Source organism: Amblyomma mixtum, chromosome 7 (assembly GCF_055824585.1).
Source record: "Amblyomma mixtum isolate Tamu chromosome 7, ASM5582458v1, whole genome shotgun sequence".
Classification (NCBI taxonomy): Eukaryota; Metazoa; Arthropoda; class Arachnida; order Ixodida; family Ixodidae; genus Amblyomma; species Amblyomma mixtum.
This window is the reverse complement of record NC_143018.1, coordinates 116,319,623-116,336,922: the sequence shown is the minus strand read 5'-3', so window position 1 is coordinate 116,336,922 and position 17,300 is coordinate 116,319,623. Positions and strand designations below refer to the sequence as shown.

The following is a 17,300-nucleotide window of genomic DNA, read 5'->3' as shown; positions in this document are numbered from 1 at the left end:
AACGTGGCAGATGCTATCAAAAGCCTTGCTAACGTCCAGAAAAAGAGAACATGCGACTTGATTCTTATCAAAAGCTGAATTTAGCACGTCAGAGAATTCTTCAAGAAGAACCGTTGTTCCTTTTCCTGCTATAAAGCCGAGATAAAATGAAAAAAAAACACCCGTTATCTTGCGATGTCAGGGCACGTTAAGAAACTCGGGCTGTTGTAAACAATTCAGCAGCTCTCCACTGTGACGTCCCTCGTAGCTCGTGCGCCGCCTCGAGACATCTGACACCACAAGTTATAAATGTCTTGCCAAAAAAGTGGCAGATTGAAGTTTGTGCACTGATATTTCTAGTGAGTTGAGGGCAATGAAATAAATTAGCATTAGTGCAAATAATGTGGTTAGCTGCAATGTGTTCCGCATTGAATGTCAGCGGGATTTAACCACAGAATATTCAACAAAGAAAATGGTGGTCTGATCATACTTACATATGTCTGTATAACTGCAGTCCCTCGTCTACGTCAGTTGGGATGTAGCCGCACGAATCAACACAGTATACTCGGCGACTGCTAATAAAGAAAAAAATATTCCCATTATATATCTGGCCGAGTAACTGCGTGCCTGTACCACACCATAGCACACGGAATATGCGTGTTCATGCTTAGTTGTCGAATTAGTTGTTCCTTTCTAAAAGTGTTGACTGCTGGACCTGTTGCTATTCTGACATCACATCCATTCTTATTTCGCGCAAAGGGCAGGGCAACAGAAATAAAAAAAACGAGCATGGGCACGAGCGCCCGTGTTCATTTTCTTCATTTCTGTTGCCCTGCCCATTGCGGGAAATAAGAATGGATGTGATGTCAGAATAGCAACAAGTCCAGCAGTCAACACTTTTAGACGGCAAGCGTAGCAGGGGGTGCAAGAAAGTTAGATGCGGGGATGAGATGAAGAAATTTGCGGGAATACAGGGGCCCCAACTGGCGAAGGACAAAGTTAATTAGAGAGACGTGGCAGAGGCCTTTGCCCTGCAGTGGGCGTAGTAAGGCTGCTGCTACTGCTGATGATGATGAACTAAGATGAACCTGCACATTCCGTGTGTTACGGTGTGGTACAGGCGGCACGAGCGCCGGCAGTGTTTAAATGTAGGTTTCTGAGGTAAACAGAAGTTTTTTGTGGCATAGTAATGCCAGTGTTGGCAGACGGGAAAAAGCAGGCGAATAATTTTATCTAGTAAAGGGATTAACTAAACTCCCATATTTACCTTTCGTACTATTAGCGATTGCCACTTGATTGCAATGAGAGATTTGTAGCCGTCTCTAGTAGTAGCCATATGTTGCACGTAATACCAGTAATAACCATATCAGTTTTGTATAATGCCAGTAATAGGCACATCACTTTAGTAAAGTGAGTAAGTGAATTCTAATACTTAACTTTATGATTATTACCGAGAGGCACCTGACAGCAAATAAAGATTTGTAGCCGGCCGTTAGCAATAGCCGTATCTACAATTTAACCTCGCCGCTGTGACTGAACTAGTTTTTGCTATTTCGAGTAGTTGCGTCCCCACTTGGGGTTGCTTTGCCTGGGTGCCTTTCGAAAGCACATGTATTTTGGCAGAATGTAGCCGAAAGTAGTTCAGCCATATAGGCGTGGGTTGTCGCGGTTTCGACATTTTAAAAAACTCCTATGGCCATTTATAACGGCAGGCTACAGATCTCTCAATGCTATCAGGTGCCAACTGGTAATAGTTAAAAAGTAACTTTTAGAACTTAGTAAATCGTTTCACTAGCCAGCATGACTCGCTTGTCTTTTCACGTCCGCCAACACTGGCATTACTATACCATAAAAGGCTTCTCTTTACCTCAAAAAGACTCTTTTTAAATATTTGTGATGAGCTTCCCTGAAACACGTGGTATCGCTCGCGTTTCAATTGCAGAATGGCCGCTCCAGCACAAGGTGTTACGATGGGTTCACAAGTCTCTTAGTATCTTACGGTTCCTGCATTTTCAAGGAGGCGCATGTTTTAAGCGCTTGTTTATTCGAATGGAAGCGGAAGCGGTAACTTTCGGTCTGCCACATCCGAGGAGAGCGTAGAGAGGCGGTTCTCGGGACACAGACATTAGCGACCCTCTCGTCGAAAGGACGGTGAGAGGATTGCTTCCTCCCCTTGTTCAAGTTCCCCCTTTCAGACTACCGGCCTGCCGTTAGGCGAGCAAAGCAGTCTGTTGTAGCCACTTTTGTTTCCCTTCGCAGGGACGGCCCCCACATTTCACGGTCATCGGCATGTCCAAGGGTCAGAAACTATCCGAGAGGGACTACCACTACTGGCGACAGAAAGCGCTGGAGTACAGCAAGAGCGTGGATTCTGCCGACGAAAATTCTCCACAGAAGCAGGCCGAAAAGTACGTCAATGTCTTCTTAGTGATGCGTGCAACAACGAAAAAAAAAACAATAAATGACCACAGTGGACACTTAAGCTACTCCTTTAGAGCTAATTGGTTATACCCATATATATTCGAAATCGGTCATTCTCTAATTTACATTCCGGGATCCCAAGGAACCCTCAACCACTCCTGGTGCAGTGGTGCAGCACTTGAGCGATGCACCACTGCCCTGCGATGGCAGGTGCTGTGACGGGTGAGGCGTGCACGACCCATGTTGCCCTGCCTGGGCAACGTGTTGCGACCAAGCATTAATTTGAGTGCCACTTGTCTCGGCGAGCAGTTTACTGTCAATTCGGTGGACAGTTTGTGATGATGCCATACGGTCACGTGACCTTCCTGCCCCATGGGTTGCTCCTCTGGGGACCTATTGTGCATTTTTCGCGCACGACCTGCGGCGCCGGCGTGCCTCTCGGCCCTTAAAGGTGCGGACATGCTGGCGGCAAGGCACTTACCGCGAAACCTGCCCCGGCGGCTGTTTGATTTGCTGCCTAACGAATGGGTCGAGGAAGCATTTGCAGCGGCTTGCCCAGTGCCAACCAACTTCTCGCACTTTTAAAAGTGAAGTTCCCAGACACCCTAAGAGCGTGTGGGGGTAGTGGTCCCGGACTCACAGAAGATGCCCTAGACTGAGCATAGCAAACTCAGCAGAGACCAACCACGACGTGACAAGAGGTTTTGGTTGTTTGGTGCCCAGCTTTCGCCGGTCGCAAGCCAGAGAGTGGGTCGGAGCCAAAGGATCACAAAACAAAAAAAGTTTATACAGCAATGAGACGATACAGAGGATTTCACAATGGCTAGTACAAACACATGCAAAGTAATTAACAAAACAATGCAGCTCGTGCAAAGTTAAACTCGAGAGAGTATACAATACAAAGGCGATATTGCACCTAAAGTGCACAAACACAAGAGAGAGGTAAATGAACAAAACACAATTTGTTCACCGGGCTCTGCGACAGTCCGACGACCAGAGGTCCACGATGATGCCGTCCCGCAGACTGGCGAACGTTTCCTCGTTGGTCCGATGCTGGCCGAGCGGTGTTTTCCCGGGAGTCGAACGGGCATGCCTCGATGAAGCTTAAACGGCAGTCGTTGACAATGGTCAACGTCCTTCTTTTATAGGCTGGCTTCCAAGTCTGCTTGTTCTACGCGCCAGAGTAGGCGCGCACATACGCGCAGTATCGGCCGTGCGGTCCCCCTTTCTTTCCCGCTCCGACCGCGCGTCCTCATTGGTCAAAATCGGGAGACGCTTCGCGAAGGTTCTAGCGCGGCGCCGTCACCAACCGGCGAGGGGAACATACCTTAGGGCACGCAAGGCTACGCCGTTTTCCCCCGGTTAGAAGTAGAAGCGTCTCGGACGTTCGAGAAAAATCGGCGGCATGGATGACTCATTCCCTCCGCGCACGCCGTGTCGGTGAGCGGTGGCGGAGGGGGAAGCAATGCACAGCAGGCTAGTCGCACAGCGGCGGTTTCCATCTCCCCCGTCTTACGACCGCGCCGACCAGACGCGTCCGTGCGGCGCTGATTTTGTTTGTTTCAACAATGCGCCGAATTTTGTGACACTGCCCCTTCCTTTAAGAATATTGTGCAACAATATTCACAAAACACCAAATTCGCGCGCATTCCAGAGACTCAAAGACTCAATGGTGAATGTCAAAATGCATATATCAATGTCATGATGTTTTCACATACACAACAAAATGCAGTGTTCACAGTGCACTTAAAAAGCACGCCGCGATACGGCAGTACAATTACACAAGACTACAAACATGGGGCATGCAAGTACAAGGCACACTTTCGCCTGTACTTCCAAGTTTGGCCTACACAGCGGGATGGGAACGCGATTGTTTTCTTCAGGCTTTCAGCCCCAGTCGTGGTTCTCTGTCGCACGCTACTCTGGCCTTTCTTCTGGTCGCAGGTTCGAGTCTTCTTCCATCTTCTGCTGAGGCTTCTCTTCCGAACGCTGTTGTGACCCAGCTTCCTACTCGTACTGCTGTCTGGTTTTGCGCCCAGACTTCGAGCCCTTCTTTCATTCCTGCGCCCAGCGCGTCTGTTTCGAACGAATTTGACACCAGTTTGTTCATGGCGGCTGCGCTCCTTGTCTCTTTTTTCTTTTTGGTGCGCGCTCTTCCGTTTGCGCTTTCGTCTCTAGACGGAGTCCTTATTGAACGCTGCGCACGTTCGTGTAGACTTCTTCCTGCCTTTGCTGCGATGGTCGTGCAGCTGGCTTTGACTCGACTGGGCTGTCTTGAGCTTAGTTCTCCTTGTGTCCATTCTCTTCGTGAATTTTCTCCAGCCTTTCTGCAGTTCAATTCCACCTGCATCGGTGGTGTGCGATTCGCTTCTCTTTCTTTTTACTTTCTTCCAAGCTCTACTTCGGGGTGAGCCCGATTCGTTTTCGCATGCTTCATCCGACATAGGTTCACACGATGAGGCCTCTGATTCTGTCCTTTTCGGCTCTTCCTGGCCTGAACTTCTTGTTTCTTCTGATATTTTCTCCTTCTTTCGCTTTCGGCGCCTTTCTCGTGAGGGGTATTCTGAGCATGGTTCACTAGCCGTTGGTGACTCATTCTCCTCACTTTTTCTCACTACTGCTTCCTTAATTCCTTCCGTCAGGTGGTAACTTTCAGTGCAATCGTAAAGAGACCATTCCCCAGTCTGGGCCTCTCCTTGCAATGCACATTCTTCATCAAAGCCACAAATTTCCTCGCCTTCCTCGTAGGAAAAGCCCTCCTTGCTGCTCGGGGGTTCACTCGGAATGGTTTCCGGGTTTTCACTGAGTGCGTTCCCCTGAGTTATTACAACCTCTGAGCTTTCACACTCAGTGCCCCTTAACCACTGCTTCTCGTGGTCTGCAATGCAAGACTCAGACACGTTGCACTCGGAATTCTCGGTGGAGGACCGAACTACTTCTTCGTAGTCATCAGGCGACTTCCTTAAGGTGCACTCTGACTGAAGTGTCCAGTGGGCTGTCTCAGTGCCTACTACCTCAGGAGTAGCTATACTTTGATTAGGGAGCGACACTTCGGTTTGGTCTTCACTCTCTACAGCCACAGTTGTAGGAACAGGCTGTTCCACAACCAAGCTTTGATCTGTATTGCTAGTCACAACCTCTTCTGTTGTTGCTAACTAATCAGTCTCGTTATTACTGCACATGTTTTCGCTAGAGGCTAACAAATCACACTCCGTTTTCTCCGCCCCCGCTTGTGCTTGCGCCGCCGTCTCTACTGTACACGTGTCGCCTACCAACCTTTCTTCCGCATGGGGAGCTACTGTCCCGCCAACCACATCGGTGGCCCATATTTCTGGGCTGTTCGGCGATCTCGCGCCCTTGATGTTACCCAGGATGAGGTCATACAGCAGGCGCTCCATGCACAGCGCTGTCACTTCTCCGGTGAAGTACGGAGTGTGCACCTGCACTCTGGCTTCATGTAACAGTTGAGCGGAACCATCCAAGAACCAAGAACCATAAGAACCATAGTGGGCGCGGCGGCAACGCCAAGATGAGCGTCACCAACCCCATCGCATTTTTCGCACAGGTTTTTCTTGGATTGCTGCTGCTACCAGAGGCACCGCCATCGGCATGCCAAGCGTCGGTGACCATTCTTCGGACTACTGGAGGCGATGAATGGATCCAAGCGTTTCGACCCGCCACCTTTCACCAGCGCGACTATCATATCTCGTATGGCACCACGCGGCAATCAACAGAAACCACAAACGCATCGACCCGGACATCAGGACCATCCAGTATAAAATGCGCCTTCGCCGGATACTTCGGCAGTGGGCGCGGTGGCAACGCCAAGATGAGCGCCACCAACCTGTTCACATTTTGTGCACAGGTGAGCAAACGTTACGGGAAATCATTTAGAAGTAACAACTTTGCTTAATGTTGCTGCCGTGCCCACAGCCGCTTTGTGAAATGCTCTTGAATGTGATTGTGTTGCTCCGATATGTGCTTTTTCTTGGCGGTGATATCGAAGAAAATCCCGGCCCTATTGACCAAACGATTGCTGAGCAGCTGAAGAAAACTGCTGAAGACATTGACGAAACTAAGAAAGGCAAAGCTGTAACCAACCAGAAGCTTATTGCAATAGAAACGAAGCTTGAAAAAATTAGTGGGCTTGAAAAGCAAGTCACGGAGTGCGCCAGGAAAGTTACAGAATTAGAACGTAACTTTGCTACCATGACCAGCAAAATCGATGAGCTTGAGAACAGAAGGCCTCGCTCTAATCTAATCAGTTATGGTGTTAAGGAGCAGGAGGATGAAACTACAGACACTTTGCATGAAACTGTCGCGAAAATAGTCTTTGAGGATATACTTGGAGTTACAAAGACAGATACTGAAAGAATTCACCGTCTGGGCAGACCAAGTAAAGACAACGAAACTAGACCTAGGCCGATAATCATGAAGTTTCTTTACTACCGAGACAAAATTAGCAATCTTAAACACTGTTCTAAATTAAAAGATTCAGGTTACTCCATTGGAGAAGGTTTTTCGCTTGCTGTCAGGAATGTTAGGAAATAATTATGGGAGCGCACTAAAGAACACCATGATAGAAAAAAAAGGTATCTCTGGTATATGACAAAGTGAAAATAAATGGTCAGCTCCTCACGTGGGATAGTGAGAACAGTGACATTGTTCCAGTTGAGCCAAGAAACGAAGATCAAACGAACACTGGAAAGCGAATCACCAGGAGCAAAGGTCACTAACTGTACTCAACTTAAATGCACGCAGTATTACAAATAAAACTCATGAACTTGAAGCTATTGTGCTGGCTTTTAAACTCGATATGTCGCAGTTACAGAGACATGGTTACACAAAAACATTTCAGACCGTGAAATTGTGCCGCCGGGCTACACAATTGTAAGAAAAGACAGAGAATCAAAAGGGGCTCCGCTCTGCTTATTAAAGGTGACATAAAATATTCAGTCATGCTGGACGTTCCAACAGTTGAAGCAGTTTGGTGTAAGATTTATCTGACAAATGGTATCGCGCACGTTGGCGCTGTTTATCGGCCACCAAACGCAGAAAACTCGTACCTAGATCCCTTGTTTGATTACATGTTAAAGCATATGTCTGGCAGCAGGATACTAATGGCAGGAGATTTTAACTTTCCGGAAATTGACTGGAGCTCTCTGGGTTCAGGAACTGTGGCAAGCTCCATAATGCTTCATTTTCTATTCACAATTAATCTAGCTCAGCTTGTTTCCACGCCCACTCGCATCCAGGGAGCGTCCAGAACAATTCCCGACCTATTATTTGTTACAGACCACTTCCTCCGCGGTACAATTAACATTCATACACATGAAGGCCTTTCTGACCATGAACTGGTAGTGTGCACCTTGCCTTACCGAATGTCATCCGCTCTCATCGTCCATTTAAAAGTGTACACGTATTTAATAGAGCAGATGACGCAGCCATACACACATACCTTGCTCACGAATTTCCAGACTTCTATGATCTCTGCACCAATGAAGAAACCAGCATAGACGAGGCCTGGTTTCAATTCAAAGCTCATATTGGGCATTGCATTGGCAGTTTTGTACCCTCAACATAAAAGGTCATCCGTAAGCAAAATCCTTGGATCACGCGTGATATAATACATACGAAGCGCAAAATAAAACGGCTACGCAAATCTAACAAGTTACGAGCTGTCCCAGCCTACCAGTCGCGGCTCTGGTAATTAACAAAGTCACTTGAGAGTAAAATTAAATGCTCGAAAAAACGTTTCTGCAGTAGGACTTTAAACAATTTTATCAAAACCGCCCCGTATAAGTTTTGGCATTATATAAATCAACGTCCAAACCCTCACCCGCCGGTATCTGCCCAGGAAGGCAGAGAAAAGGCGAATTCATTCAACAGGTACTTTCAGTCAATTTTTACGCCAGACGACAGCCAGCTTCCTGAATGCAGGTCCAGCACTACCGGCCACGTCAAACTGTCAGGCGTTTCTATTATATCTGAGAGCGGACTGTTATCGCTTCTGCTGAGTCTAGACGAGAAGAAAAGCAATGGACCGGACGGAATCCCAAATGCTTTTCTAAGACGGTATGCGGAACCAGTCGGTAAATTTCTTTCTCTTGTATATTCAAAATCACTCCGGGAAGGCCGTTTCCATCAGAATGGAAAATAGCTAAAGTCGACCCCGTGCACAAGTCAGGCAACTCACCTTCGCCGACTAATTATCGTCCCATTTCACTGACCTGCACGTGCTGTAAATTACTGGAGCATATAATACTTAGATACATGACCCAGTTTGTAGAAGAACACAATCTACTTAATCCAAACCAACAAGGGTTTCGATCCGGCCTATCTACCGTTACCAAGCTAATTGAAACCCTCCATGACTTCGCATTAGGCATAAACGACCAGTCACAAATTGATGTTATTTTCTTAGATTTATCAAAAGCCTTTGATCGGGTGTCCCACATGAAATTGTTATTTAAACTAGAGAACTTATTTGGAGATGGCCCGATTCTTCGCTGGATTTGTGACTATCTTACAGATCGCTACCAGTTTGTGCAGCTTGGTGAATGCGTTTCTGACACGGTTCCTGTTCTATCCGGTGTCCCACAGGGCTCAGTACTTGCTCCGCTTTTATTCCTACTCTACATTAACGACGTAACCAGGGATATAAATGTCAGAGTTCGCCTATTCGCAGATGATTGCGTGATTTATCAAGAGATAAAAAATTCCAATGACCAAGTAAACCTTAACAACGCCCTGAATCGTGCCGCGCAATGGCACAATAAATGGCAGATGATTATGAATCGAGACAAAACAGTTTTCATCACAATTAGCATGAAAAAGACACCGTTAAATTTTGAATATCGCCTCAACAACGTCCCACTACGTAAAGTGCAGGAGTATCGGTACTTGGGCATATCGATAACATCAGATCTTAGCTGGTCAACGCACGTTCGAAACGTCACAGGAAAAGCTACGAACAAACTGTTTTTTTCTCAAACGTATGCTGCGTCATTCTGCTCCCTGCACTAAGCAACTCGCTTATGTCACCCTTATTCGTCCAGTTCTTGAATACGCCAACATAGCTTGGTTTTTGCGTACGTGAAATACGATGTGACCATGTTAGAAAGCGTGCAGCGCAAGGCTGTTCATTTCATATTCAACAGATACCGCCGCACCGATTCCCGAACTGAACTACTGCATTGCGCAGGCCTTCCGACGCTGACTAACCGAGCCAAGGTACACCGCTTGAAGTTCCTATTTGAACTGCTTGACAATTCCTTTAAAATTGATCCCTTAGCCTTTGTTAGTATCAACTGTTCTAGAAACACACGCCGCAAACACGCTCACGCTTCAGGAATTCTCGTGTAAAAACAACGCTTTTCTCTACACCTTTTTTTCCTCTCGCAGTGCGCGAGTGGAACAAACTTGATCCAGTAATTGCTCAACAGAGCTCGCCTGAAAAGTTTACCCAGCTTGTGGAAGAAGCGCTATTGTGGTCAAACGCAGAGTAAATCTATTGTATATCTGTGTCGTTAATATATTCATCAGTTTGTTTTCATTGTTTGGCGCTGTATTTCTTGCATGTATTTTATGATCCTAATGCAAGGAAGACGACGGGCATACGCGCGAGCCGCATTGCCAGTCAGCGTGAAAACATGAACAGATATAGGACCTGAGGTGGCGAGGTTTGACGAGGAGCCACTTTCGCCCCTCAGAATGATAATTACGGCGATAAAGCAGGTTATCTCTAATCTGCGAATGTGAAGCTTGACGGCGCAGGGCGCGGGATGGTACAAGCGCCGATGGGTCAGAGAGAAAGCCGAGAAGAGCACGAATCCAGGGATCCTTGCGCTGCTCAGAAGGCAGGTCACTGATGGTGGGAGATGGAAGAGGGGCGTCGATTTCGCAGAGGCTGACAAGTTCGGCGGGGAGCGAGACAAGGCGTCGGCGTCCTGATGCTTGCGGCTCGATCGGTACAAGACTCGGATATTGTATTCTTGAAGACGCAGCGCCCATCGCGCCAGGCAACATAAGGATCCTTTAGTGAGGAAATCCAACAAAGGGCGTGATGATCCGTAACGACGTCGAAAGGACGGCGGTACACGTATGGGCAAAACTTGCCTAAGGCCCACACAATGGCGAGGCACTCTTTTTCAGTCAAAGAGTAGTGTGACTCAGCCTTGCTAAGTGTGCGGCTGGCATAGGCAATGACATATTCGTCGAAGCCAGATTTGCGCTGGGCGAGCACTGCACCAAGACCAATACCACTTGCATCCGTGTGGACTTCAGTGGGGGCCGCCGGGTCGAAATGTCGCAAGATGGGTGGTGCCGTTAGGAGACGACGCAAGGTGTTGTAGGCGTCGTCGCATACGGGTGACCAAGCCGAAAAATCAACATTCGTGCCGAGCAGCTGAGTCAAAGGGGCAGCAATTGCGGCAAAGTTGCGAATGAAACGCTTAAAATAAGAGCAGAGCCCTAGAAAGCTGCGAAGTTGCTTAGTGGTGGAAGGTTTGGGAAACTCAGACACGGCTCGAAGTTTTGCAGGGTCAGTGCGTACACCATCTTTCGACACAACGTGACCTAACATTGTCAGTTCGCGGGCAGCAAAGGTGCATTTTTTTAAGTTCAGCTGCAGGCCTGCGTTTCTGAGGCATGTCAAAACGTGCTTCAGGCAACATAGATGCGTTTGAAAGTCGGGCGAAAAGATAACTATATCGTCCAGGTAACACAAGCATGTCTTCCACTTGAGGCCATGCAAAACTGTATCCATCATTCGCTCGAAAGTAGCAGGAGCGTTACACAGACCAAAAGGCATGACGTTAAACTCGTAGAGGCCGTCAGCGGTCGCAAACGCGGTTTTGGCACGATCTGCAGCTGCCATTGGGACCTGCCAATAACCAGAGCGCAAATAAAGGGAAGAAAAGAGCTCCGCGCCTTGTAGACAGTCCAGAGCGTCATCAATACGGGGCAAAGGGTAGACGTCTTTGCGTGTGATCTTATTAATGCGGCGGTAATCGATGCAAAAGCGAACGGAGCCATCCTTCTTTTTCACGAGGACAACCGGTGAGGCCCAGGGGCCTCGCTCTTTCGACCGCATTGGCATTGACGTATACGGGCCCCTCCCCTATACTGCTTCTGGCAAACGATGGGTCATTGTTGCCGTCGATCACCTCACGAGGTATGCTGAAACCGCCGCGCTCTCTGCTGCCACGGCACAGGATGTGGCATCCTTTCTTCTGCGTCGATTCATCCTTCGGCACGGTGCCCCTCGTGAGCTCCTCAGCGACAGAGGCCGCGTCTTCCTATCTGACGTCATCAAAGCTCTTCTCCGTGAGTGCAACGTCATCTATGGGACATGCACCGCTTATCACCCTCAGACAAACGGCCTCACGGAACGCTTTAACCGAACTCGGGGGGACATGCTGGCTATGTACGTTGGTTCAAATCACACGAACGGGGACCTCATTCTCCCGTATATTACCTTCGCGCACAATACTGCTACGCAGTCTACAACCGGATTTTCTCCTTTCTTTCTCCTTTACGGCCGACATCCCTCCGTTCCAATTGATACTATTCTCCCCTACCACCCAGACGCATCTGAGTGTACTACCGTTTCCGAAGCCGCCAGGCACGCCGAAGACGGCCGCCAGATCGCCCGGTCGCTCACGACAGCTACCCAGACCCTTCAGAAAACCCGCCACGATGAAGATCAACCTCCCCAGCATTTCTCGCCCGGCTCTCTTGTCTGGCTGAGGATACCTCCACGTACTCCGGGTCTCTCCAGGAAATTGCTCGCTAGGTATCACGGGCCTTACCGCATCTTGCAGCAAACATCTCCCGTCAACTACATTGTTGAGCCCCTCACCTCGTCTCCCGATTTCAGACGCCGCGGCCCTGAGACTGTCCATATCAACCATCTGAAGACATACCACGACCCCGCTGTCTGGTCCGCCCCTTAAGTCGCCAGGATGGCTCCTCTTCTGTCTGATGCCCATTGTAAGGAAGACGACGGGCATACGCGCGAGCCGCATTGCCATCGCCTGGTGCACGCTGCTGTCGACCAGCTGGCATCGGACGGCTGTTAGCCCTACTCCCGTTGTGAAGCTGCACAGAACAAATCCCACCTTACACTAATTTTACAAATTGTGCACTTACCATTGTTACACATGTATTTTCAAAGACAGTAAGTTTTCTGTGTTGCCTCTTGAATTCCTTGTGCATATCCTTTGACACGTCCTGTATTAATGTGACCAGTCGATTGTGCCGCTCTCTCTGGTATAATTCTTTGTTAATAATACTGTAAAATTGTTTTTCTTTTACCCACCCCTGTTACAATCCGTCTGGGGATTGACAGTATATTTAAATAAATAAATAATAAATACAAAAGGCTCATCTCTCCAATAAGTTCTTCATCCCTAACCAATTCCCTTTTGATGAAAACTCCGGTGCTTCCTGTGCTTCTCAGAACGGAAACCGACTTTCCTCGAATTTTGCCGGGAAGAACCGGCATTCCCTCAGTTAGAGACCCTGGATTGACGCACGTAACTATGCACAACACCGGAGGTTTCTCCCAGTACGCCTGTTCTACGCGGTCGGCGCTAACGTCTTCCGCCTCGCTGTTGTACGAAAAGCCACAGGGATGCGATACCTGTGGGAATGGCTTCTCGAGACTTGGGCACGCCCATGCTTTGTGCCCCTTGTCTCCACACTTCAAACAAACAAGTAATTTCTTGCTCACTAAGTTGCTACGGCAATTCGAGGCGTAGTGGCATATCTTGTTGCACTGGTAGCATTTCGGCGAGGGCTCTGGGACTATACCACGCTTGCCCCTTCTTTTGCTCAGAGATGTGAGCTGAAGCTCGCTCTTATTCCCCACTTCATCCCTCATGAGAATGTCATTCTCTAGATGAACTTCTTGTTTCAATTCGAATTTCTCTGGCTGTCTTCAGGCACTTCTCCTTTACCTTCGCACTTCTCGCGCTTTCTTAGTGGCTGTTCGAGCCAATTCTCTTTCTCTCTCAGCGGCTCCGCTCTATTTCCTGGTTCACCCAATCCGCATTCTCGGATTCTTCTAGGCCCAGCTTACGACCCAACTTCACAATATCTCTTAGATCTATTTTGGAGTTAGTCCTAGCTGTTCATGCCTAGAGCATCGCTCAATTCGGGGAACCGTATCCAGCTGCCTCAGCGCGGCACCTCACAATATCGCTCTACTGCTAACCCTCGTTTACGACCTCTTTGTAAACTCCTTCCGACTCCTTCTCCGTTCTCTGCGCTTACTAACACCAAACGTCGTGTCGCGGACGCCAGAATATATTGTCACCCAACTTCTCGCACTTTTAAGCGTGAAGTTCCCAGACACCCTTAGAGCGTGGGCGGGGTAGTGGTCTCGGACTCCATGGATATGCCCTCCACTCAGCGTGGCAAACTCATCAGAGACCAACCACCAAGTGACAACAGGTTTTGGTTGCTTGGTGCCCGGCTTTCGCCGGTCGCAAGCCAGAGAGTGGGTCGGAGCCAAAAGATCACAAACAAACAAAGTTTATACAGGAATGAGACGATACAGAGGATTTCACAATCGCTAGTACAAACACATGCAAAGTAATTAACAAAACAATGCAGCTCGTGCAAAGTTAAACTCGAGAGAGTATACAATACACAGGCAATATTGCACCTAAAGTGCACAAACACAAGAGAAAGAGGAAAACACACAAAACAATTTGTTCACCGCGCACTGCGACAGTCCGACGACCAGAGGTCCACGACGATGCCGTCCCGCAGACTGGCGAACATTGCCTCGTTGGTCCGATGCTGGCCGAGTGGTGTTTTCCCGGGAGTCGAACGGGCGCGCTTCGATGAAGCTTAAACGGCGGTCCGGACTAATCTGACAGCGGTCAACGTTTTATAGGCTCGCTTCCACGCCTGTTTGTTCTACGAGCCAGAGTAGGCGCGCACATACGCGCAGTATCTGTCGTGCGGTCCCCCTTTTCTTCCCGCTCCGGCCGCGCGTACTCATTGGTCAAAGTCGGGAGACGCTTCGCGAAGGTTCTAGCGCGGCGCCGTCACCGACCGTCGAGGGGGACATGTCTTAGTGCACGTAAGGTTACGCCCTTTTCCCCCGGTTAGAGGTAGAAGCGACTCGGATATTCGAGAGAAATCGGCGGCACGGATGACTCATTCCCTCCGCGCACGCCGTGTCGGTAAGCAGTGGTGGAGGGGGCAGCAACGCACAGCAGGCCAGTCGCACAGCGGGCGTTCCCTTCTCCCCCGTCTTACCACCACGCCGGCCAGACGCGTCCGTGCGGCGCTGATTTTGTTCGTTTGTTTCAAAAATGCGCCGAATTTTGTGACACCCAGTGCCACTAAGCAAGGAGACCAACGAGCGCTCCCCGAATTAGTCACATGGGTTAGAACCATTCACAGCACAAACGAAACGTAGACACATGAGCAGGGACAAAGAAGCCAGCATGGAGCTGCACTTTGAAATGACTTTATTTGAAAAGAAACGACGTTTAAATACACTCGAGACGAAGTTGTCGATACGTAGAAGCTAACAGCGGTTCTCGTACTTGAAAATGAAACGGCTAATGGCTCTTTTGGAGAACTGCGACTAGTTTCTACGTCGCCAGAGCTCAGTGCATTCATATATTACATCTTTTCAAGTACAATCAGTTGGAAGTGCTGAACCATCCTGTCTTATTTGCTCCTGCTCCTCTGTCTGCCTTTCATTTGCGCTGTGAGGAGGAGGAGCAGTAGAAGAGGAAAGGCAGGGAGGTTATCCGAAAGAATAATCGGTTTGCTGCCCTACACAGGGAAAAAGGAGTGAGGGGATAGAAGAAGAAAGGGAAAGCAAGGTAACATGAAATTGAAGTCACTTTAAGACGTCAGTGTTCGTTGAAATCACAGCCTATCGTGCAGGCCAGAACTTCTCAAGAAGCGGATCAGATACCTTGGAGGCCTTCTCCGCCGACGACCGCCGCGGCCAGTGGCTGAGAATCTTCATTTCCGTCAGTGGGCTTGGTTCTAGGCGCTCCAGCGCACAGCTGAGAGACTGCCGTTCGGTGGTGTAGGCAGGGCAGGGCAGTGTGAATTGTTCTATACCCCAATAGGAACCAACTGGCCCAAACCATCGTACTATTGCGACTTAGTAACGTGGGCAGCGTCAGCGCCACCACCTTTTGGCGCCTACCAAAGTGTAATTCCAGCGGCGGCAGCGGAGACGTGCTCCCCCCTCGAGAAGCAGGGACCTCAACCAGCTTGGCATCGAGAGAGCTTTGCGCGGCAGCACTTTCCTGCGCTCTCGCCGCCGCAGGTGTGGCGGTCTCTTCCACGGTCGGAGTTCTGCCGCCAGCAGCGTACCACGTGTTTTAAGGCGAAAGCCTTTAATGCCTCATACTGTCGTTAGCAGCCCTGTCGGCAGATGTGTCCGCGTTTCGGAAACGTGCCTTATATGGGCATATACCAATCATTACTTAATCTATACTTAATCGCTGGCATTCGAATGACTAATTGAGTAATAATCGGTAAGCAATTAGCCTAATTAACCATTCTAGTCACACGATATAAATAAATAAATACAACCGAGAAGGAAAAGGTCGAGTTGGGGAATCGAACCGGGGTCAGCGGAATGCGAGACAGGCAGGCTGACCACTCCGCCATGCCAGCTTTTTTTCTTTATTGCCTGGCTTTGACACATAACATTCAACAAAACAAACTAGACGCGCCTTTTGTTCATTCCAAACAATCCAGCTGGCATGGCGGATTGGGAGGGAGTCCGCCATGCCAGCTTGATGGTTTCGAATGAACAAAGGCGCGTCTAGTCAATACGGTGTCTTCGTTCACTCACATTTTCCTCCCTTCCCGTTACGGCGAAGTTCAGGTGCCCACCGAGATATGCGTCACAGATACATCTCCCTTCCTCAAAAACCAATTTACCAACGAACAAGGCGTACAGCCGAACAGGTGACGGCGTGGGTGCAGACTTCATTAAGGTATCTATATCTGATTTAATGTCGGCAGTTAATTGCCTGCAATCTCCAGCCCCTGATATTGACGAAGTAAGAGTTGGCAGGGTGAAAATAATAATGCAAGACTTTGCCTCTTACCTCTTGCAGATTGTCAACAGGTCTTTAGAAAAAGCCCATGTTCCACAAAATTGGAAAACAACCCGCCGCGGTGGCTCAGTGGTAAGGCTCCCGTCTACCCAGTCGGAGTATCCTGGCTCGAACCCGACCGCGGCAGCCGCATTTCGATGGAGATAAAACGCAAGAGGCGTCCGTGTGCTGTGCGATGCCAGTGCACGTTAAAGATCCCCAGGTGGTCGAAATTATTCCCGAGACCTCCACTATGACCTCTCTTCCTTCTTTCACTACCACCTTCCTCCCTTTCCTTACGGCGCGGTTCAGGTGTCCGCCGAGATATGCGAGGCAGATACTGCGCCATTTCCTTTCCTCAAAAACAAATTTAAAAATTATGTTATTGCTCAAACAGCAGGGGAATAATTTTGATCCTGACAGTATGCGGCCGATTGCTCTCACACCAAATTTGGTTAACCTTGTAGAGCGGATAGCCTTCAGCCGCTTCATGAGTCATGCTCTCACTCTTCAAAGATTTACCGTAGCTATGATTGGTTTCCACCGTGGGTGCTCGATTTGGGCCGAGCACATAGACTTGGAGAGCCGGTTGCTGTATGGCAAGACGAGGTGTCAGCTATAGTTACTTTAGATAGTGCAAAAGCCTATGATAGCGTCTCACACAGCATTTGGCTTCATAAAGTAGCTTATGTACAAGCTCATTTTACCTCTTCGCGTGGACAGGAGACTTCATAAGGAAGTGATCACTCTTTTACTCTTAGGGTACGTAAACTTCTAACACATACCCCAGTCAAGAGGTGTCCCACAAGG

The 17,300-nt window shown here is 48.8% G+C and overlaps 1 protein-coding gene and 1 pseudogene across 1 annotated transcript in view; both read left to right on the top strand.

Moving 5' to 3' along the window:
* The window catches only part of LOC149337289 (transient receptor potential cation channel subfamily M member-like 2), a 350,682-nt gene that overhangs the window by 222,379 nt on the left and 111,003 nt on the right, over positions 1 to 17,300 (top strand). Inside the window, exon 20 of the mRNA XM_089554378.1 lies at positions 2,239 to 2,387. Coding sequence (XP_089410504.1) covers positions 2,239 to 2,387 — 149 coding nt within the window. The remainder of the gene's footprint in view (positions 1 to 2,238; positions 2,388 to 17,300) is intronic.
* LOC149337290 (uncharacterized) lies at positions 2,604 to 7,136 on the top strand (annotated as a pseudogene).